Source organism: Hyperolius riggenbachi, chromosome 1, assembly GCF_040937935.1.
Source record: "Hyperolius riggenbachi isolate aHypRig1 chromosome 1, aHypRig1.pri, whole genome shotgun sequence".
Lineage (NCBI taxonomy): Eukaryota > Metazoa > Chordata > Amphibia > Anura > Hyperoliidae > Hyperolius > Hyperolius riggenbachi.
The window spans coordinates 593,385,877-593,409,895 of NC_090646.1; the positions used below are offsets into that span (position 1 = coordinate 593,385,877).

At 48.3% G+C, this 24,019-nt stretch overlaps 1 protein-coding gene across 1 annotated transcript in view; it reads right to left on the bottom strand.

The window, feature by feature from the left end:
- Positions 1-24,019, bottom strand: part of LOC137541261 (mast cell protease 1A-like) — a 144,925-nt gene that overhangs the window by 92,159 nt on the left and 28,747 nt on the right. The window contains exon 3 of the mRNA XM_068262517.1: positions 15,119-15,260. Within this exon, the coding sequence (XP_068118618.1) occupies positions 15,119-15,260 (142 nt within the window). The remainder of the gene's footprint in view (positions 1-15,118; positions 15,261-24,019) is intronic.

A 24,019-nucleotide genomic window follows, 5' to 3' on the forward strand; every position in this document is an offset into this window, starting at 1 on the left:
CAAAGAGGTCATAGCCTAGGGTCACAAAAACCTGTTTATTTGGACAATTTCAATGGTGGCCAGTCTGACGTACATAAATCGCAGCAATGGCCGTTAGCATCGTCTGAATTTCACGAAATGACTCATGCAGGTAGAAGACATATTGTTAGACTTGGATTCCAAAGATGGGGTCCCTACATCTCTGCAAACCAGAGTTACAGGGGCTTAAAATTGGTAAAATCATAACTGGTGAGTTTCGGGCCCCAAGTCTAACAATATGTCTTCTACCTGCATGAGACATTTCGTGAAATTCAGACGTTGCTAACGGCCATGGCTGCAATTTATGTACCTCAGCATCACTACCATTGAAATAGCCCAAATAAACAGGTTTTTGTGACCCTAGGCTATGACCTCTTTGGCCTAGGGGCCCGAAACTCACCAGTCATGTTCCCCCTAAGGGTCCCTACAATGCTAGAAAATTTGCCACTGCTGAGCAATTGCCCTTTGAAAAGATGTGAGATTTTGGAAAGTGAAATAGGGAGGCAATGAAAGCCTATGGGGGATTTTACCAATTTTGGACCCCTGTAACTCTGGTTTGCAGAGATGTAGGGACCCCATCTTTGGAGCCCAAGTCTAACAATATGTCTTCTACCTGCATGAGACATTTCGTGAGATTCAGACGTTGCTAACGGCCATTGCTGCGATTTATGTACGTCAGACTCGCCACCATTGAAATTGCCCAAATAAACAGGTTTTTGTGACCCTAGGCTATGACCTCTTCGGCCTAGGGGCCCGAAACTCACCAGTTATGACCCCCATAACAGTTCCTACAATGCTAGAAAATTTGCCACTGCTGAGCAATTGCCCTTTGAAAAGATTTGAGATTTTTGAAAGGGAAATAGGGAGCCTAATGGAAGCCTTAGCAGAATTCAGCACTTTTGCACCCCTATAATTCTGGTTGGTTATCATCACCCGCCGACTTTAGCAGTTAATAGCAAAGGCCCCTTACATGCTAGCAACACCAAATTTGCAGGATATGTTAAAAAGATAGCAGGAAACAATATTTAACGGACTTCCTAGGCCACAAATGTGAAAAAAGTTTAATACCTTTTCATAATCCAGATCCATGGAGGACGCCATCCGCGCCCTCCCGTTTATTCCCCCATGGCTCCCGCAGTAATACCGGCCCCGGTCGGGTCCCGACTCCCGACCCCTCCGAACAGGTCGGGTTCTCATTCCCTCCTCAATATGGCCGCCATAGATTGCCGCGGCTGCGCAGTCCGCACAGACACGATTACACCTGCGCAGCTCTAGGGCCTCCTCCTGCCGCATCATCAATATGCGTGCATACATCGGACGCATCGGGAGGAGGCCCTAGAGCTGTGCAGCTGCAATCGCATCTATGCGGACTGCGCAGCAGCGGCAATCTGTGGCGGCCATATTGAGGGGGGAATGAGAACCCGACCCGTTTGGAGGGGTCGGGACCCGACCGGGGCCGGTATTACTGCGGGTGCCATGGCGGAATGAACGGGGGGGGCGCAGATGGCGTCCTCCATGGATCTGGATTATGAAATGGTATTTAACTTTTTTCATACTTGTGGCCTCGTATGTCCTAAAAAAAAAAATATATATATATATATATATATATATATACTAGCCGACCCGCGGCGTAGCATACGCCGCATAAGAGGGTAGAGGGCAGGAAGGGGGTATTGGGCACAGCTGCGGGAAGGGGGGTTGGACCCCCCCTCAACTGTGTCCCCCATGCGTGCTCTACCTCCAGCTTAAGCTCAGCAGGACCTCCTTCCCCCCCCCCCCGCTTACCCAGGTCCCTCATGTGTGCTCCCCCTCCTGCTTAAGCACAGTAGCAGCCGCTACTATTAGTAAGGGGCAGCGGGCGGGGATGACTCACCTCTTCCGTGTTCCATCGTGCGTTCCACTGTCGTCACTTCCTGCAATGCCGCACACTGTATTGGTGTAATTTGCCTTTTTAAAACAGAAGGAAATCTGCAATAATTCAGCTATAAGTGAATATTTGTGGTTACCCACAATGCACTGCTACTAAATATGCAAATTACCCCTTTTCCCCCTTGGTAAGTCAAGTAAGCATCCAGACCCGCTGGAGTATAGCAAGCATATAGCTTTAAATGTTACACAGTCATATCAAACCCACATGTAGACAGCCTGTTTCAGACTTTTAGTCCTTATCAGTACATGGCAGGGATTGATATGGCTGTTTGAGATAGGGCTTGGACCAGTACAACAGAGTAACCAAGCAGCTCAGGGTGACCCAAACCACTCGGAATGTATAGGGCAGCCTTTCTCAACCTTTCTACCATGGAGGAACCCTGCAAATAACTTTTGGATCTCAAGGAACCCCTGCAAACAATTTTTTGGTCTCGAGGAACCCCTGCATTTATTTTGCAGGAGGCATGGTCTTTAAAAGTATGTGTGGCTGTTTATTTCCCTCCCCCCATTACATTGCCACTCATTATACCATCTCCTGATGCCCCAATTTAGTGCTTCTTGTTACAGTACTACCTATTATAGTGTGCTCTATCATACTTCCCCAACGATGGGGGGAAATGCCAAGGAACCCCTGCAGAGTCCTCAAGGAACTCTGGGGTTCCAGGGAACCCTGGTTGAGAAAGCCTGGTATAGGGGGATAAAAGGGACCAAAAAGACCTCCTACTAAAAAAAGCAAAGCTTGGTGTAATTTGCCTTCCTAAAACAGAAGGAAATATGCAATAATTCAGCTATAAGTGAACATTTGTGGTTACCCACAATGCACTGCTACTAAATATGCAAATAATTCCTTTTCACCCTTAGTAAGTCAAGCAAGCATCCAGAACCACTGGTGTATAGCAAGCCTATAGCTTTAAATTTTACACAGTCATATCAAACCCACATGTGACAGCTTGTTTCAGACTTTTGGTCCTCATCTGTACATGGCAGGGATTGATATGGCTGTATGAGATAGGGCTTGGACCAGTACAACAGAGTAACCAAGCAGCTCAGGGTGACCCAAACCACTCAAATGTATAGGGGGATAAAAGGGACCAAAAAGACCTTCTACTAAAATAATCAAAGCTTGGTGTAATTTGCTTTCTTAAAACAGAAGAAAATCTGCAATAATTCAACTATAAGTGAACATTTGTGGTTACCACAATGCACCACTACTAAATATGCAAATTATTCCTTTTCACCCATGGTAAATCAAGCATGCCTATAGTTTTACATTTTACACAGTCATATCAAACCCACATGTGCCAGCCTATTTCAGACATTTGGTCCTCATCAGTACATAGCAGGGATTGATAAGGCTGTATGAGATAGGGCTTGGACCAGTACAACAGACTAACCAAGCAGCTCAGGGTGACCCAAACTACTAAGAATGTATAGGAGGATAAAAAAAAGAGACCAAAAAGCCCTCCTACTAAAAAAAGCAAAGCTTGGTGTAATTTTCCTTCTTAAAACAGAAGCAAAATCTGCAATAATTCAGCTGTAAGTGAACATTTGTGGTTACCCACAATGCACTGCTACTGAATATGCAAATTATCCCTCTTTGCCCTTGGTTTGATATGACACTACTTCTTCTTCTTGCTTGGACCAGCCCCTTCTTCTTGTTTGGATCGGCCCTGGGGGCAGGGCACTACTTCTTCTTCTTGCTTGAAGGTTGAGGCACTTATTCTATTATATATGTAACCCCTTGTCCCCCATGCAGGCTGGGATAGCCAGAATGCGGAGCCCCGGCCGACTGGGGCTTTGCACCCTAAGCTATACCAGCCCGCATGGTCCATGGTATGGGGGGCTCCAGGGGGGGAGGGACAGCCAAGCCTTCCCCTTCCCCCCCCCCCCCAGAGCCCTTGTCCAATCCATGGACAAGGGGCTCTTCCCCACCTCCGGTGCCCCAGGAGGAGGTGGGGGCGACGACTCCCTGGGGGGGGGTCATGGTGGCATCTGGGAGTCCCCTTTAAGAAGGGGACCCCAGATGCCCACCCCCTTCCAGGAGAAATGAGTATAGGGGTACTCTATAAAGTACCCCTACCCATTTCCACAAAGGGTTAAATGAAATAAAAACACAACCACGAAAAAAGTCCTTTAATTTTCTTAATTAACCAGAAATACTTACCTGTACCTTTAAAAAAAAATTCCCACGGCAATATCCTCTGTAAATGATCCAACGAACTGTATCCTCTTATGTTGCGATCTTCTATTAAGTTGATTGAAGATCTCCGAAGCCCCCCACCCACATAGCAGAGAATGCGTCCAAAAGTCCTTTTGGACGCATAGCTGCTAGCTCCTGCTGTCTCTCCCCACCTGCCTGCCTGCACCTGTGAACCCCCACCTAGGCTGGCACCCAGTGTGCTGGGTGCCAGCCTAGGTGGGGGTTGACAGGTGCAGGCAGGTGGGGAGAGACAGCAGCGGGAGCCAGCAGCTTCACGTCCTTCTGAGGACGCATTCTCTGCTATACTAACGGCTCATGAATGAGCTGGATCTTTTTAATGAATCGGTTCTTTTTTATGAATCGACTCTTTTTTAACTTTAAAATCGATTTTCTCAAAAACTATAAGGTCTTTTTGAAAAAATGTTTTCCTCTTGTTCCCACTGTTCTTCTTAACATTCCCAGTAATTTTGGTGTTGCTAGCTTTTAAAGGGGCTTTGCAATTAACCATTAAAGTCGGCGGGGGTATATTTTCCCACGGTCAGAAGGAGTTACTTTAAAATTGATTTTCTCAAAAACTATAAGGTATTTTTGAAATTTCCCCCCCCCCTCTTGTAGTCACTGAAAGATCTCAGGTGTTAGACACCTTGAAACATCTTTTCCATCACTTTTCTGGCCAGCAGAAATGTTTCTAGTTTTCAAAGTTCGCCTCCCCATTGAAGTCTATTGCGGTTCGCGAACTTTTATGCGAACCGAACCTTCCGTGAAGGTTCGCGAACGGAGTTCGGGAACCGAAAATCGGAGGTTCGCGACATCTCTATACCTGTTGTATTGAGTGAGAACCCACCTCACTACATCTTAAGTACCTTTACTGTTGAGTGAACCCAGCTCACTGCATCTAACTACCCAGTACCTGTTGTGTTTACTTAACCCACCTCATCACTGCATATACCTAGGGTTGTGTTGAGTGAACCCAGCTCACTGCAGCTAACTACCTGTTGTGTTGAGTGAGAACCCACCTCACTGCATATAGCTAGCATACCCCCGAGATGGACAAAATGGACAAACCAGGTAGAGGAAGAGGTAGAGGCAGACCCAGAGGAAGGCCACCAGGCACCGGCAGGTCTGTGGCTGTGCGAGGTGGTGTTGCTGTGATTTCGTGCGGACCTGCCCCAAAATACAGTGCTCAGAAGAAGGCACGTGCCATCACTTCCCAAAATCGTGAGGAGGTGATTGAGTATTTAACACAGAACATCTCATCTCCCGCAGCCACCAGCACTACAACAAGCACCACATCTGCTGCATTTGACACTTCGCAGGAGTTATTTGGTGGTGGTGGTGAAATCACTGATTCCCAGCCACTACTGCAACAACAACAAGAAGGCGCAGGTACACCACCTCCTACGTCTGAGTTAGGTGGCGATAGTATGGACGTAACGTGTGTGGATGGGGATGATGGTGGACCACCTGAAGTTGGTGCACTTGAGGAGGTGTCTGAGGAAAGCGCAGCTGGCCAGGAGGATTATGATGACGATTATACGGATACCACATATGTTCCCGATAGAGGAGATGACCAGGTGGACAGTTCAGAGGAGGAGTCAGAGAGGAGTAGGAGGAGACGACTCCATGATAGAAGCAGAGGGAGCTCATCCTCAGAAACAGCTGGGGGCAGTGTCCGGCGCCATGTATCACCAGCTATGGCCAGCCAGCCAGCCAACATGCCCTTCAACGTCAGCTGCTGATGCCACCCTAGCGCCATCACCCCAGGGGGGTTCAGCGGTTTGGAAATTTTTTAACGTGTGTGTCTCAGATCGGAGCAAAGCCATCTGTTGTCTCTGCCAGCAAAAATTGAGCCGTGGAAAGGCCAACTCTCACGTAGGGACAAGTGCCTTACGAAGGCACCTGGAGAGAAGGCACAAACAGCTATGGCAAGAACAACTGAGGAAAAGCAGCACCCCTCAAAAGACAAGCCACCCTCCTTCTCCTCTTCCTCCTTCAGGTGCATCGTCTTCATCCATTTTCTCCCTTGCACCTTCACAGCCACCCTCCTCCACACCGCCTCTTCCCTTGAGCGGTTCCTTCTTCTCTGCCCACAGCAGTACCCAGCTGTCCGTGAAGGAAGTATTTGAGCGGAAGAAGCAAATGTCTGCCAGTCACCCTCTTGCCCGGCGTCTGACAGCTGGCGTGGCGGAACTATTAGCTCGCCAGCTATTACCATACAAGCTGGTGGAGTCGGAGGCTTTCCGTAAGTTTGTGGCCATTGGTACACCGCAGTGGAAGATACCAGGCCGCAATTATTTTTCACAAAAAGCCATACTCAAACTGTACCGTGCAGTTGAGAGGCAAGTGGTGTCATCTCTGGCACACAGCGTTGGGTCAAGGGTCCACCTGACCACGGATGCCTGGTCTGCCAAGCACGGGCAGGGCCACTACATTACATACACAGCCCAACCTGGTAAACGATGGCAGCAAGCAGGGAGTACGTGGCTGCACAGAGGACCGACTTGTCACACCTCCACAGCTTGCAGGCAGGCCTCCAGCCACCTCCTCTCCACCTGCTATCACCGCTTCGCTGTCGTCATCCTCCTCCACCTCCTCCTTGGCTGGTGCCGCCATCTCCTCTCCAGCTACACAGCCCCAGCACCCCAGGGGCTATGCTGCATGCCAGGTGCGACGGTGTCATGCAGTGTTAGACATGTCTTGCCTGAAAGCGGAGAGTCACACTGGAGCAGCTCTCCTGGCTGCTCTTAACAAACAGGTGGAGCAATGGCTGACCCCGCACAAGCTTGAGATCGGCAACGTGGTGTGTGACAACGGCAGCAATCTCATTGCTGCATTAAATTTGGGAAAGCTGACACACATACCCTGCATGGCACATGTGCTTAATCTGGTCGTGCAAAGATTTGTGTCCAAGTACCCAGGCTTAGAGGACGTCCTGAAGCAGGCCAGGAAGTTGTGTGGGCATTTCAGGCGCTCTTACAAGGCCATGGCACGCTTTGCGGACATTCAGCGTAGAAACAACTTGCCGGTGAGACGCCTGATTTGCGATAGCCCGACTCGCTGGAATTCCACCCTGCTGATGTTCTCTCGCCTGCTAGACCAGGAGAAAGCCGTCACCCAGTACCTGTATCATTACAGTACAAGGACACAATCTGGGAGGATGGGGATGTTGTGGCCCAACAACTGGACACTGATGCGAAATGCATGCAGGGTCATGGAGCCATTTGATGAGGTGACCAAACTGGTGAGTCGCGATGAGGGCACCATCAGCGACTTGATCCCCTACGTCTACTTCCTGGAGCGTGCCGTGCGTAGAGTGGTGGATACAGCTGTGGAGGAGCGTGAACAAGAAGAGTTAGGGCAGCAGGAGTCGTGGGAGCCATTTACACACGAACCCGATGTTTCCACAACACCGGCGGCAGCACAGAGGGGGGAGGAAGAGAAAGAAAAGGAGTCGTGTGGGGAAGGAGAAGAGTCAGACTCTGATGATGGTGATGATGAGGAAGGTGTTTCTGTGGAGGAGGAAGAGGTGGCGGAAGGAGAACAACCGCGGCAGCCATCACAGGGGGCTTCTGCTGCTCCACGTTCCCGTGGTATTGTTCGTGGCTGGGGGGAGGAAGAGGAGTTGCGTCCCGTCACTGAGGAAGAGCAAGAGGAGATGGAGAGTACGTCTGCATCCAGCTTTGTGCAGATGTCCTCTTTCATGTTGTCCAGCCTGTTGAGGGACCCCCGTATCAAAAAACTCAAGACGAATGACCTGTACTGGGTGGCCACGCTACTAAACCCTCGGTACAGGCACAAAGTGGTGGACCTCTTAGCAACTCAACAAAAGGCGGAAAGGATGCAGCACTTGCAGAACAAGCTGTTGATGATGCTTTACAATGCATTTAAGTGTGATGTGGCTGCACAACGCAATCAAGGTACCACTGGCAGTAACCCTCCTCCTCCCAAGTCCACGCAGGCAAGAACAGGACGCTCCAGCGATCTCAGGGTGATGTCGGACATGCGGACGTTCTTTAGTCCAACTCCTCGCCATAGTCCTTCCGGATCCACCCTCCACCAACGCCTGGAGCGGCAGGTAGCCGACTACCTGGCCTTGAGTGTGGATGTAGACTCTGCGAAAAGCAACGATGAACCCTTGGACTACTGGTTGCGCAGGCTTGACCTGTGGCCAGAGCTGTCCCAATTTGCCATACAACTTCTCTCTTGCCCTGCCGCAAGCGTCCTGTCAGAAAGGACCTTCAGTGCAGCTGGAGGCATAGTTACTGAGAAGAGAAGTCGCCTAAGTCACGACAGTGTTCAGTACCTGACCTTTATCAAAATGAATGAGGAATGGATCACGGAGGGCTACTGCACGACCGAAGACTAAGTCAGTCCCCACACACAGCATCTCTGCCTGCAGGCCGCTTGACTGCCTTCTCCGCCACTACCAACAGGGTCCAGGACTCTAGGCGGATTCCTGAATTTTTAAGGCCGCTGCTAGCAGCGGCCGCTACACTAATTTTTCTGGTGCGTGTACATGTGCCCATCCCCCTTCGTGATCATTACCTTGCCGTGGTGAAGGGGCTTGCGCATCACAATGAAGCAATGACCGCCGGCTATTTGAGTGTCTCGGGTGGGGGTGGCACACAAAAGATAATAAGGTCGTTGATTCATTGTGGTCAGACCAAATTTGATCAGCTGGACAGTCACTGTTCTGTCATTCAGCTACATCAGCCGGGCGAGCATATGGGCTGAAAAGCCACCATCACCTGCACTCTCGTCACGGTGCGCACCAGTCCAGCACGGACGTCACTACACAAACGGCTGTTTGCAGTCACTGCATACCTTTCACTGCATCTGTGACTGCACATTATACCTGGCAGTCAGTGCATAACTTGCACTTGAATGGATACACTTGTAAACAATTTAAAAATACAACCATCTAAACTTTCAAACAATTTAAAAATACAACCATCTATCATTTTCAAAAAATGTAAAAAAAAAAGGGCAAAAAAACGTGCCCTTCGTAAAACATTCTTGGCAAATGCTTTCGACTTGCTTTGTCTTTCGCTAGCTCAAGGGTCCATCTGACCACAGATGCCTGGTCTGCAAAGCACGGTCAGGGCAGCTACAGCATGGGTCTCAGCAGGCTCCCACTTCGGGCCGGAATCCAACCTTCATTCCCCGCGGTGACAATGGCAGACTTGCCCTCCATAACGGATTCCCGTTAAAGGATTGAAAGTTAATTCATTTCAATTAGGGCCGCAAAAAGTCCTCCTGAGTCCTGTATTGTTATTTTTGGTCACTACCTCGGGGCGGTCGTGCATGCCTGCCTGCCTCCCTCCTTGCCTGGATGTGTGGTGGTAGACGTTGATCAGGCTCCAACTCTGGAACGCAATACAAGAGGGAGCTCGTCCTCAGAAACAGCTGGGGCCATTGTCCGGCGCCATGTATCGCCCACTATGGCCAGACAGCCAACATGCCCTTCAACCTCAGCTGCTGATGCCACCGTAGCGCCATCAGCCCAGGGGGGCTCAGCGGTTTGGAAATTTTTTAACGTGTGTGTCTCAGATCGGAGCAAAGCCATCTGCCAGCAAAAATTGAGCTGTGGAAAGGCCAACTGTCACGTAGGGACAAGTGCTTTACGAAGGCACCTGGAGAGAAGGCACAAACAGCTATGGCAAGAACACCTGAGGAAAGGCAGCACTCCTCAAAAGACAAGCCGCGGAGAACAACCGCGGCAGCCGTCACAGGGGGCTTCTGCTACTCCACGTTCCCATGGTATTGTTCGTGGCTGGGGGGAGGAAGAATGGATACACTTTTAAACAATTTAAAAATACAACCATCTAAACTTTCAAACAATTTAAAAATACAACCATCTAAACTTTCAAACAATTTAAAAATACAACCATCTAAACTTTCAAACAATTTAAAAATACAACCATCTATCATTTTCAAAAAATTTAAAAAAAGGGCAAAAAAAATTGCCCTCCGTAAAACATTCTTGCCAAATGCTTTCGACTTGCTTTGTCTTCCGCTGGCTCAAGGGTCCATCTGACCACAGATGCCTGGTCTGCAAAGCACGGTCAGGGCAGCTACAGCATGGGTCTCAGCAGGCTCCCACTTCGGGCTGGAATCCCCGCGGTCACAATGGCAGACTTGCCCTCCATATGATTCTCGTGAAAGAAGATCTTTTGGATTGCCAACCATATACTAATTTCCTGCCATAACTGGTACTCGTTAAAGGATTTAAAGTTAATTCATTTCAAATACACAGCAGGGCCTCGAAAGTCCTCCTCCTGTATTGTTATTTTTGGTCACTACCTCGGGGCGGGCGTGCATGCCTGCCTGCTGCCCTCCATTGGATGTGTAGTGGTAGCCGTTGCTCAGGCTCCACACCGGATTCAAACCCTCATTCCCCGGCCATTACCTGGGGTCACAATGCCAGACTTGCCCGCCTCCATAGGATTCTCATTGTAGCGGTACTGAACAAGTACACAGCAAGTAGAAAATGTAATTTAAAAACAAAACGTAAGCTTTTTAACAATGCCATGGAAAGTTGATAAGGCAGTCACACATTACCTGACATCACTGAGTGAGGAAGAGCAATCTCGCCATGTTGCGCAGTAGTCCAGCATGGCCTCCACTACACAAACAGCTGGTAACTTGCGGTGCGTTACACAGTTAGTTTGGTGTGTCAGTGTGAAGCAGTACTCTAATTACACTACCTGATTGATGTATACACATGCAAGATGTTTTAAAGCACGTTAGGCCTGCAATTTAGCATTCAATGTGATTTCTGCCCTTAAAACGCTGCTTTGCGTCACATCCAGATTTTTCCCCAGGACTTTTGGCATGTATCCCACTCCCCCATGCCCCCCTCCAGGTGTTAGACCCCTTGAAACATCTTTTCCATCACTTTTGTGGCCAGCATAATTTTTTCTATTTTTCAAAGTTCGCCTCCCCATTGAAGTCTATTGCGGTTCGCAAACTTTTCTGCGAACCGAACCTTCCGCGGAAGTTCGCGAACCGAAAATCGGAGGTTCGCGACATCTCTAGATATGAGCGACTGGAGCGGTCGCTCAGGGCGCCAGCTTCCAAGGGGGCACCTATAGCTGGTTGCCTATACTGAGGGCACCTACACCTGATTTCCTATACTGAGGGCACCTATAGCTGGCTACCTTTACTGAGGGCTCCAACACCTGGCTACCTATACTGGAGGCACCTGCGCCTGGCTACCTATTGGAGGGATGGAGACCTTCAACTGACTTCCTATACTGGGGGCACCTATGCTTGGCAACCTATATTGAGGGCACCTACACATGAGATCCTATACTGGGGGCACCTATACCTGGCTACCTACCTATACTGAGTCTGAGGGCGTTTTGGGGGGGGCGCACTGCGGCTTTAACGCGTGGTGCAAATTGTCGGTGCTGTGCTTGCATTCTAAATGGGGGGGGGGGGGAGACGGCTAACTGTCCCACTGATTGTTTTTATTAATATTCCTGAAAGGTTCTAGCCTTCATTTTTAAGTGTATTCAGGATAATGCACTCTTTCCCTCCATTCATGGTCATTAATAGTATTTTTTCTATTATACATACGTGACGTGTCATGGAGATCTGAGCATTTGTGTCACAACGTCAAAAAGGTTGGGAACTACTGTTCTAGGAGATATCTCAGGAGAAAAAGGGAATTGCATATGGGCCTGTGTGTGTGTATACGTGCGTGCGTGTGTGTGTGTATATGCACGTGGGAAGACGATGAGGGGGGGGGGCACAAAAATCAGGTTTCGCTCAGGGCGCTGTGAAACCTGAGGCCGGCCCTGCCAGTATAGTGAAAGACAGAGGTAAAGGGAGTATGTGAGCTGCATTGGAGGTGTGGTAATGTGACACTGAAATGGAGATTTTTGGGGGGGAAAGAAAGCTGAGGGTCTTGGGGTATAAAGTGTGGCAGCACTAATTGAAGCTAAAGGGACCTTAGATGTGATTCTGCTCCATGGACTGTCTGGATAAATGGTAAGGTCATGTGACTTGAAAGATAAAAATATTTTGAGGAGAGCATAAGGGGTATTCGGGTGTGTGTGTGGGGGGGGGGGATTTAGTGACTGTCTGGGATGAGGCTGGAGAGGTGGCAGAAGTAAGCCTCCACAACTGCAGAGCATGCAATGGATAGGGTTGCCAGGTGTCCGGTTTTACACCGGACAGTCCGGTTTTTGTGCGCTGTGTCCAGTGTAAAAAAACATGCTAAACCGGACAATTAAGTTGTCCGGTTTTAGAGCCCCCCCCGCAGCGCAGGAGGAGAACAGCGCAGCAGAGAGAGAGCTGGGAGCAGCGGTGGAGAAGGGGGGCAATCTCCCCCCCCCTTCCCTCACCTTAGGGTGCTCTCTCTCCCCCGCTGTCTCCTCCAATATGATGTGCAGGGCTGGCGAGTGGCTGCAGGCGGAACTTACCTCTGTGTCGCTCCAGCGCCGGAAGTTCAGGTCCCGCAGCCGCTGAGAATCTCATTCATGAGCCGGACAACACTATCAGTCTGAATAGTGTTGTCCGGCTCATGAATGATTCGGATCTTTGATCCAGATCTTTTTTGAGTCGAAACTCAGCGGCTGCGGGACCCGAACTTCCGGCGCCTGCGACACAGAGGTAAGTTCCGCCCGCAGCCACCCGCCAGCCTGCACTGTGCACATCAATATTGGAGGAGACAGCGGGGGAGAGAGACAGCACCCTAAGGTGAGGGAAGAAGGGGGGGGAGATTGCCCCCCTTCCCCCCGCCCCTGGCTACCTATTCTGGGCACATATAGCCCCTGGCTACCTATTCTGGGCACATATAGCCCCTGGCTACCTATTCTGGGCACATATAGCCCCTGGCTACCTATTCTGGGCACATATAGCCCCTGGCTACCTATTCCGGGCACATATACCCCCTGGCTACCTATTCCGGGCACATATACCCCCTGGCTACCTATTCCGGGCACATATACCCCCTGGCTACCTATTCGGGGCACATATACCCCCTGGCTACCTATTCCGGGCACATATAGCCCCTGGCTACCTATTCCGGGCACATATAGCCCCTGGCTACCTATTCTGGGCACATATAGCCCCTGGCTACCTATTCTGGGCACATATAGCCCCTGGCTACCTATTCTGGGCACATATACCCCCTGGCTACCTATTCTGGGCACATATACCCCCTGGCTACATATACTGGGACATATATACCCCTGCCTACATATACTGGGACATTTACACCCCTGCCTACATATACTGGGACATATATACCCCCTGGCTACATATACTGGGCACATATATCCCTGGCTACATATACTGGGAACACTGGCTGTTTGTCATTATGTGCATTTAGTGGTGAAAAGCTGTCTCTTTTGTGCATTTACTGGTGAAAAGCTGTCTCTTATTATGTGCATTTACTGGTGAAAAGCTGTGTCTTATTATGTGCATTTACTGGTGAAAAGCTGTCTCTTGTGCATTTACTGGGGAAAAGCTGTCTCTTATTATGTGCATTTACTGGCGAAAAGGTGTCTCTTATAATGTGCATTTACTGGTGAAAAGCTGTCTCTTATGTGCAGTTACTGGTGAAAAACTGTCTCTTATGTGCACTGGACCAGTACTACTGGTGAGGACAGTTAGTGACATGGCTATGTACTCTGTAATGTGCTGCAGAAGATGTCAGTGCGATATAAATACTATAATTTTTTTTTTTAAAAAGCCCATTGCTTAGCCCCACTCTACATAAAAGTGCGCTTCTGACTCCGCCCCTAACTCCACCCCTAACTCCACCCCCTGTCCGGTTTTCTCCATCAGCCGACCTGGCAACCCTAGCAATGGAGTAAAAGGGGTTAACTCAACTGTTCAGTGGTGTGTCTTTGTCACCATGGCTACCCACACCGTCAGTGTTCCTGTGTAACCTGCCAACATGTTGCAAGGTTGCATGAGAAAAAGGAGTAGATACAGAGATGGATTAAGATGTAATAGGACCCTAGGCAAGGTAGTAGATATGAGGCCCCCATGTGGTCTTTTTGGTAAGCTGAAGTGGAGAGAGGTCAGAGAAGGTGGCTGGTGGGCCCCTTCACACCCACTAGGCCCATGCACCTGCCTAGTTTGCCTGGGGGACAATCCTGCTCTGAAGAAAATATTCAGGCAGAGGAGGTAGTATGGTGGCAGGACAGGTAAAACAACCTTCTGCTTACTGCTGGATATTTTGGGGGACGGGGAAGGTGCCAGCAACCTAATTCTGATGTGGGGGGTTGAGAGCTGTCAGTAGGAAACTCTTTTCTGATGAGGAGTAGCTGGGCTACAGGCAATGTAATATTGATGGGGAGGAGGGTATCTTAAAACTGCCGTAATAAACATGCATCAGTTCACCATTATGATGAGTCCACTCTCTGCACTGAGATTAAACCCTGAGTGCAGACTGTGCAGTTTTCCTGTCAGGGCTGTTAGATGTCAGATGATGCTCCATTCATTGCTATGGAGCACCAGAGGACTTGTGCCAAGAGGAAAAAAGAGAAAAGAGGACCTGCCTTAGTTACTACACTCTGTTTTTCCCCAATGTATGGTAATATTGTGGTTCTGTGTCCCTGCTTGGTGATCTTTATAAAATATATGCAGTTTCATGTCACATGTCATGTCATCATGTAAATGTAGAACCAATCAAAATGTTATCATGGGCTAACTGTCAGAAAAATGAAGCATCGGGTGTATTACCAGGGGATGAAAAACTCCCAGTCACCATATTTTAGAATGTGGAACTCATCTACAGAGGCTTGTCCTGACGCATCACGAGGCAACCAGCCCTGGGAAATTTTGCCCTGAAATATGTGTTACTTTCATTCCCACTTCTAGATTTCTAATCAAATAGGGATACCTTTGCTCACTGTAAACACAGAGATCCCAGGGCAGTGGAAGTTTCAGGAGAAGTATTGATGAGTATTTATGGGGTAAGTGTCTGGCCCTATTTGAGACTAGTTTACTTACCTGTACAAGCTGGACATCGTTATCAAATGTTAGATTATTATAGTGAGGATGAGGAATCCAATTTAACACCTGGAACCTCTGTACATATTGACCTTGATTACTCAGGGAGTGGAGCCCCAATTTGATTATCGTGGAAGAATTACTAAAAAAAAGAAAGAAAAAGTAAGTAATTGAAATTGATGTCTTTAACCAGTTATCAGAGTGGCAACAGTATATCTACGCCCCTTGAGACTTCATCTTGGCATGTGCGTGTATTTTGACTGGCGGGGCTTAGACGCGGAAGACACTACACAGCAACCCACGTGTTGAGCGGCGTGATCCAGGCTAGGAGGAGAGCGGGACCGAGCGCGCAGCGGTCAGGTTCCTTCAGCTGCAGGGATTGCGCATGCCAACCGGCCAACAATACGGGGAAGAGCCCGTGTGGAATAAAACTCTACGCTCTTGATGCATCAGAAACATTGTAAGTGCAATTGTTTTTAAAAAGTTTTTATTAAAGCTACAGTATTACGCTATGTTGAGGCGTTTTTATTGAGGTGCAAGTGTGGAGGAAGGTGGACCTACTGGAAGTGAAGGGGAGACTGCCGGGAGTGGTGGGGGACGACCTGTAACGGTCCCAAAGGCGAATCTTGACCTGGCAATAGGTCTTAACACACGGTGAGTGCTACTCACTCGGGTGTGGTGACGGCTGTCCTGTCTCTGTATTTATTGATGGTTCTCCGAAAGAAGGATTGTAATTGGATGTGATAACAACCATCTGCAGAAATTATATGGACACTGGGGGACTGATGGGGGATGTGCTTAACATTGTTTATGGCTTATGAGTTATCGGTATCAGCTATCATTGTGCATAACTGTGAGCGCCTGCCTCTTGGTTGTTTGCTCCTATATCAGTAATTGACATTCCTGGTGCTTCCAAATTTCCTGCACCTTTTAAGCCTGTCACGGACAAAAGACCTTGTTATTTTTTAGAAAATAGTTTTTAAAAATTCAAAGGAAAGGGTTTTTCTTTTTTGCTATAAAAAATGGTCTTTTAATGTTAGACTGGTAACAAATATTATCCAAGATGCAGAGTTGACAGACTCCAGACTTCTGCTTTTAGGGATCGATATTGGTAAGGCCTTTGACTCTGTGTCTTGGAGCTATTTGTCATTGACTCTCCAGATATTTGCAGGGTCTGATTTACAACTCATGAGCCTGTAGGCACAGGGGTTCTGGTGCCATCAGACACACATGACACACCCCCAACTCACGGCCATAAAAAAATACATAAATAAATAAATTTTCTTTTTACTTGCGAGTTTTTTTTTCTGCTAGTGGGGATAGTTAAGGTAAGGCATGGGGAGGAAGGGTTAAGGTTAGGTGTGGAGGGTTTTGTGGTGGTGGAGATAGTTAAGGTTAGGCATGGGGAAGGAATGGTTAAAGTTAGCCATGGGGGGGGGGGGTGTTGTTATGTGGCAGCGGGGATGGGTTAGGTTAGGCGTGGGGCACAGGTTGGTTAAAGAGAACCCGAGGTGGCATATGATAATCCTAATAGGACCCAGAGGCATCTCATGTGCACAATGACATGCCTCTGGGTCACTGTACCACTGCTGCTAGCCCCCCCTGCGCCGCGCTGCACCCTCTTTAAAGATCACCAGGCTAGCGACAATCTGCTTGTCACTAGCTGGTTTTATTTATGTGAGGCTGTCAGTCAGCCTCGTAGCATCTCCTATTATTATAAAGTGGCAAGTGCGCTCCTCCCTCTTGTCAAGACAAGACAAGACAAATAACATTTATATTGCGCTTTTCTCCTTGCGGACTCAAAGCACCAGAGCAGAGCAGCAGCCACTAGGGCGCGCTCTATTGGCAGTAGCAGTGTAAGGGAGACTTGCCAAAGGTCTCCTACTGAATTAGTGGGTTACACACAGTACACAATACACAATATAATATAATTCTGGAGCACTGTGCGCACTAGACAGGATAATCTTTCAATGATATTAGACAAAACTGCATAAGCGCTCTACAGCATATAAATGACCTGAATATGATCCTCAGATCAATCCATCCAATTACAGTCACTGTTCTTTGATTTAGTCAGCAATAACATCGGGAGAGTGTATATTATTACTTTAAGGTCACGGAGGAGTGTAGACACGTTTGGAGTGGCACATCACTGAAACAAGGTGTGGATAAATACAAATAAGCTAGGTTAAACAGCTCTTCACTATGTTTGATTTTCTTTGCTTTCTCTTAGCATTTCCGCCTGGGTCCTATTAGGATTATCATATACCACCCCGGGTTCTCTTTAAGGTTAGCCATCAGTAGTGGGAGGGTTCAGTGTGAGAATAGGCTTATGTTTCGATATAGTAAAATATCAGTATTTTACTATAATTTTTACAGTTTAATAGTAAAATATCAGCAAATTTACCAATATTCTACTATCGAGATTACTGGGCGCCAACATTTCCAGGCATCCTTTTTTGACATACTATGACCTCCCAAATTGCTAACACTAAGGCCCAGTTCACATTGCGTTTATGAGCCAAAAGGATCCGGTGAGTGGATCTGGTCTCCGCTTCACCGGATCCGGATGGTTCTGTCCGTGGCCCGGTTCACATAGTGAAAATGGATCTGATCAATGATTGATCGGATCTGTTTTCACTCGGCAATACATATGTAATCTTCCATAGCAGCCGGCGGTAGGGGCTTCTTCTTCGCGTCCAGTGAAAAATGGCGCCGGCTAAATAATGGCGCCCCCTTCTGCCCGATATATGTTTAAAACGATATTTATCGTTTTAAAGGTTAAAATAGTGCAGACCTTTTGAACGAAATTTATCGTTTTAAAATATTTTTTTTAATCCTGCCTGAACGATATTTATCGTTTTAACCCCTGCTTTGCTGCCGTTTGGAAAATATCTGCCCGCCGGCTTTAATGTTTAATAGCAAAGCCCCCTTAAAAGCTAAAAACACCAAATTTGCAGGGAATGTTAGGAAGAAAATTGTGAACAAGAGGAAAACATTTTTTTCAAAAAGACCCTATAGTTTTTGAGAAAATCGATTTTGAATATTCTTCTTCTGACCGTGGGAAAATTAAACGCCCGCCGACTTTAGCAGTTAATAGCAAAGCCCCTTTAAATGCCAGAAACACCAAATGTGTAGGGAATGTTAAAAAGAATAGTGGGAACACGACGAAAAAAAAATGTTCAAAAAGACCTTATAGTTTTTGAGAAAATCGATTTTAAATCTTCAAAGAGGAAAATGTATCTATTTAAATCGCATACTGACATTTCCGTGGTGGAAACAATTCCCGCCAACTTTAGCAGTTAATAGCAAAGTCCCCTTAAATCCTAGCAACACCAAATTTGCAGGATATGTTAAAAAGATACTGGGAAACAATATTTAAAAAAAAAATTGAAAAATTTTATTTATTTTTTTTTTAATTTAAATTTTTGGGTTATGTTCAGAGTGTGGGAAATTTTTTTGAAAAAAATGACGTGGGGTCCCCCTCCCGAGCCTCTGTAACCCCTTGTCTTCCATGCAGGCTGGGATAGCCAGAATGCGGAGCCCCGGCCGACTGGGACTTCGCACCCTGAGCTATACCAGCCCGCATGGTCCATGGTATAGGGGGGCTTCAGGGGGGAGGGACGGCCAAGCCTTCCCCTCCCCCCGGAGCCCTTGTCCAATCCATGGACAAGGGGCTATTCCCCACCTCCGGTGCCCCAGGAAGAGGTGGGGGCGACGACTCCCTGGGGGGGGTTCATAGTGGCATCTGGGAGTCCCCTTTAAGAAGGGGACCCCAGATGCCTGCCCCCCCTCCCAGGAGAAATGAGTATAGGGGTGCAAAGTACCCCTTACCCATTTCCAAAAAGGGTTAAATGAAATAAAAACACAACAATGAGAAAAGTCCTTTAATGTTCTAAATTAACCAGAAATACTTACCTGTACCTTTAAGAAAAAATTGCCATGCCAATTAGGTCCCACGACAGTATCCTCCATCTTGCGATCTTCAGAAATACTTACCTGTACCTTTAAGAAAAAATTCCCACGCCATTATCCTCGGAAAAGGTCCCGCGCTATAATCTGTTATGTCCCACGACGACAGTATCCTCTGTCTTGCGATCTTCAGAAATACTTACGTGTACCTTTAAGAAAAAAATCACACGTCAATTAGGTCCCACGACAGTATCCTCTATCTTGCGACCTTCTGTTACATCTTGATTGAAGATCTCCGCCGCCCTGACGCCACACACGCCGCCTCTGCCGCACTGTTCTCAGCTATACTTAGTATAGTTAAGAGCAAAAAGCATCTTTAAATTTTAGCTCCAATGGTCCCCATTGGTTCCTTAACAGACCAATGCGGATCAGGAGGATCCCCATTGGTCGATAAGGAACCAATGGGGAGCCTTGGAGCCAAAATGTAAAGATGCTTTTTGTTCTCAGCTATACAAAGTATAGCTGAGAGTGCATCTATATAGACGCATTAGCGCTGGCTGCCGCTGCCCTCCCTGCCTCTCTCACACCTGTCACCCTCACCCATGCTGGCACCCATGGGTGCATTGGGTGCCAGCATGGGTGAGGGTGACAGGTGGGGGAGGCAGGGAGGGCAGCGGCAGCTAGCACCAATGCGTCTGTATAGACGCACTCTCAGCTATACTTAGTATAGCTGAGAGCAGTGCGGCGGAGGCGGCGTGTGTGGCGTCCGGGCGGCGGAGATCTTCAACCAAGATGTATCAGAAGATCGCAAGATAGAGGATACTGTCGTGGGACCTGATTGGCGTGGGATTTTTTTCTCAAAAGTACAGGTAAGTATTTGTGGTTAATTTAGAACATTAAAGGACTTTTCTCGTGGTTGTGTTTTACCTAATCGGGAACTGCTACTTGTCATTCATAAAACACATCACATGACCAGCCTCAAAGGACTCCATTGGTCGCTGCCCAGATTCAAAAACATATAGGAAAAAGGAAGCAAAAATCGCGGATCAAAAGACCGCAATTACTTACTCAATATGTCATATGGCTGTAATGTGCAGGAAGACACCCCCGTACCCGTCCGCTCCCCTATGTGCAGAGCCGATCCCCCTGCTGCTGTGGTGAGCCGCAAACAGCATCCAAGCGGCCGGAGAAACCACGCCCCCATCAGAACGTCAACATACATGTTGACGAACACCAATGGCGCGGCACCAAAAGACGCGCCCCTCTCCACGTAGTTACCACGTCACATCTCCACGGAGACGTTGGTAAACATAAGGAGGAAAAGAAAAAAATTACAGCCATAGGTTAACATTGGATCCTTTCACATCCATTCCGTTTGTACAGTATATGTTCCGGTTCCGATCCGGAAAAAAATGCTAATGTGAACCGGGCCTAACTCTCACTTGTACACCCCACTCAGTCTCTAGATGGTCAGAGAGATACCCACAATTATGGACTCAATGCAAGCCATCAGATTGCATGCCTATAGACAGCACAGTAGCAGAAGCCATGAACAATCAAATCTGGGGACACTACCAGTAAGATTTCTCGCTGACCATCTGGTACTGATAGTGTCCCCAGATTTGATGGCTCATCATGGTTGTACTGTCTGTAGGCAGCAAGCATGTAGACTATGGGACACTAGCCTGGCTGTCACTGTGTGTGACGCTGGCTATAGAGGACGAGGTAGGGCGTGTGATGTGAGTGGGCAGGTCGTGTGGGGCTGTCAGTGATCACGCTTTCAGCTTTTCAATTGTGAAGGGGGACATTTGGCAAGCCGCCTGTAAGGCACATGTAGGCTTGTGCCTACTACCTACAGTGCATCATGCTAAATCTGGCCCTGCAGCCAGTGTACCAAGTCCAGCACAAGGCACAGAAAGCCTCCATGGGGAATTTGTGGAGATAACAGGATAAACAGGGAGCAATACCTGACGCAGGAAATGACCAAGAAAACTTAAGGTAACCATACATCTTGCAATGATGGGCAGATTTGACCAAGAGACAAATCTCTCTTTAATTGATTCTTATTAGAGAGAGATTTCTTGGCTGCGCATACACTGCAGGCCGATTCCTGATCAATTTCAGCATGAAATCTCTTGGGAATCAGTCGCGCCTGCCTCCGTACTGTATAAATGTACATGTGTACGTTTATACATTACCTGTCCTGTGTCGTAATGCCCATCCGTCTTATGAATCCGCTGCCCTTCCATTAGTCCCATATACACTGCCACCGTGACGTGTGAAGTCACATGCCAGTGTGCTATGCGCCGGCAGCATGTATGGGGCTGATGAAAAAAGTAGAGGATTTGGAAGACGGACGGCCACTGCGACACAGAATAGGTAATGTATATGTACAAGTAGATTTATACACTGGAGAAACAGCTCCAGGGGGTCCGTCGCTTGTCCCGATATTACTCACCATTACCGCCGCGCACCCAATCGCAGCCCTATCTTGCAGCATGTCCGATCGATACATGTGACACATTTCAGCGTGAAAATTGGTCATAACGTCGATCTTTGCATGCACTTGGCGGCACCAATTTTCATCCGATTCGATTATAATAATCGAATTAGATGGTGATCGGACGTCAAGTCACCTGATGTATGGCCACTTAAAAAGTCTGAGTGGCACCCTGGTGATAACAAAAACCCTATCTGTACATAATTACAGTGGGCAGCAGACAGTAGACCACTAGTATAAGAAGAATGCAAAACTGATAGGTGCAGTGTGAGGCTGCAGGAAGACCAGTGCTGCAAGTCAGAGTCAAACATGGCATGCAAGGTCGTGCAAGAATCATCCTCTGCCCCCCCAGCAACTAAGGCCCCGTTCACACTTGCGGTTTAGTAAAAACCGCACCGGATGTCCGGACCGCACCGTATCCGGACCGGACCTGATCCGTACGGTTCCTATCCGGATCCGGTCCGGATCCGGTCCGTTTGCATCCGGTTTCCGTGCGGTGTGAACACGGTTGCGGTCCGGATCCGGTTTCTTAAGGAGATAACATCCTTAAATTACCTGGGGTCTGGGAGGTCAGCAGAAGGGTCTGGGGTCATTGTTGGAGACAGGTGGACGTGTGGAGACCATCCGTGGATACAGAGACTGCAGTTGGGACCATGGATCCAGGCATTTTTTACTCGTAAACCTGGGAATTCTCTCTGTTGTTCGCCTCCTTCAGACATATCAGACATGTTGCTGGCAAAAAGAGCTCCAGCATGAAATCGCTGCTGCCCCACTCTTCCATGTGGTCCCCATCCAAAATGCATAGGAAGTGGGGTAGAACGTCCGGTTTTTGTAGCCAGTGTGTTGTGCGCTCTCCGGCTCTCATTGCTTTGTATTGGCCGGATGGTGCAGTCCGGCTCCGCTCCGGATACGGCTGCCGGAGGAGCCGGACCAAAAAATAGCGCATGTTGGAACGGACGCCGGAGTCCGGATCCGGCCCGGATCCGGTCCGGCTCCGGTCCGGCAGAACGGACGCATGTGAACGGACGCATAGGCTTTCATTGCCATGCCGTGCGTCCGTTCCGTCCGTTCTGAAAGCGGTCCGGCTCCGGCACGGCGATTCCGGACGGCCACCGCTAATGTGAACCGGGCCTAAGCTCAAAGCATAATAAATGTGTAAGAGAACTGTTCGCAAAATGCAGAGAATAGGCTTATATGTTAATACAGGCAGGAGGAAGAGGAGGTACAAAGGTACAAAGAACACCATAACTTACAGTTGAACTGGTACTACTGCCCTGGTATATATCAGGAGGAGGTGGGGCTTAGCGGAAGGGGCAGAGCTTCACGGGTCTGGTAAATGGGCGGGCTTAGATGTGAGCGGCCGTGGAGCTGTGTAAGTTTAGAGGAAGCGGCCTGGAAGAAATCTATTCCCTCCCAGCCAGGGCCGCCCACCCCATTGCCACAGTGAGGGCGTAAGTGAGCTGCATGGACTTGCTGCACATGACCTCCATGGGTAGGAGGGGGGCAGAGCGGAGCTGGTTACATGTGCATGACAGGGAGCAAAGTGCAGCAGTGGCAGTATCTCTGCATTGGGAGGGAGCAGGGGGTCATTCACGGAGGGGAGGTGCCTTTCCCATATAAGGCGCCTGTAGGCATGTGCCTACAGTACTTGATGGTAAATCCGGCCCTGGATATTTGGCATACATGGGGGTTTCCTCTTAGCTCTGTAATGTCTTTATAATAATCCTACTACAATAATTACAATCCCTGGGGCTTCCTCTTCTCCCATTGCTATTGAGCTGGGTACCTGTCAGGGATGCCCTTTGTCTCCACTTCTCTTCGCTTTGGCCATGGAGCCTTTGGCTGAGGCCATTAGAGCTCATCCCAATGTCCGTGGTTATGGTGAAGAGAATCTTAAATTGGCCCTACAGTATATGCTATTTTTATCTCAGCCTGTTACGCCATTACCTAATCTGTTTCAACTTTTAGGTCTATTTGCGGATATGTCTGGATTGAAGGTTAACCATTTCCAGTCTAAATCTGATAAATGCAGAGGCTGTGGAGAGAGTTGCCAGCTTCAAATTTTTGGGAGTCACCATCGCAGAGAACCTGTCCTGGGCTGACAATGCTTTAGCTCTAACTGGCAAAGCACAACAACGCCTTTACTTTCTGAGAAAACTAAGGAGTGCTAACCTCCCACAGAAGCTGCTGGTTAATTTCTACAGATGCACTATAGAAAGCGTTCTGACCAATTGCATGACGGCCTGGTACAACAGCTGCACGAAGGCTACTAGAGAAGCCCTGCAGCGAGTTGTTAAAACAGCAGAAGCCATTATTGGCACTGAACTACCATCACTGGAACTTTTGTATAATACTCTCAGCTTGAGAAGGGCCAAAAACATTATCAAGGACAACACTCACCCTGGAAATGCCTTGTTTGAGCTCCTTCCATCAGGTAAACGTTTTAGATCAATCCGCACACACACAAACAGACTGAAAGACAGCTTTTT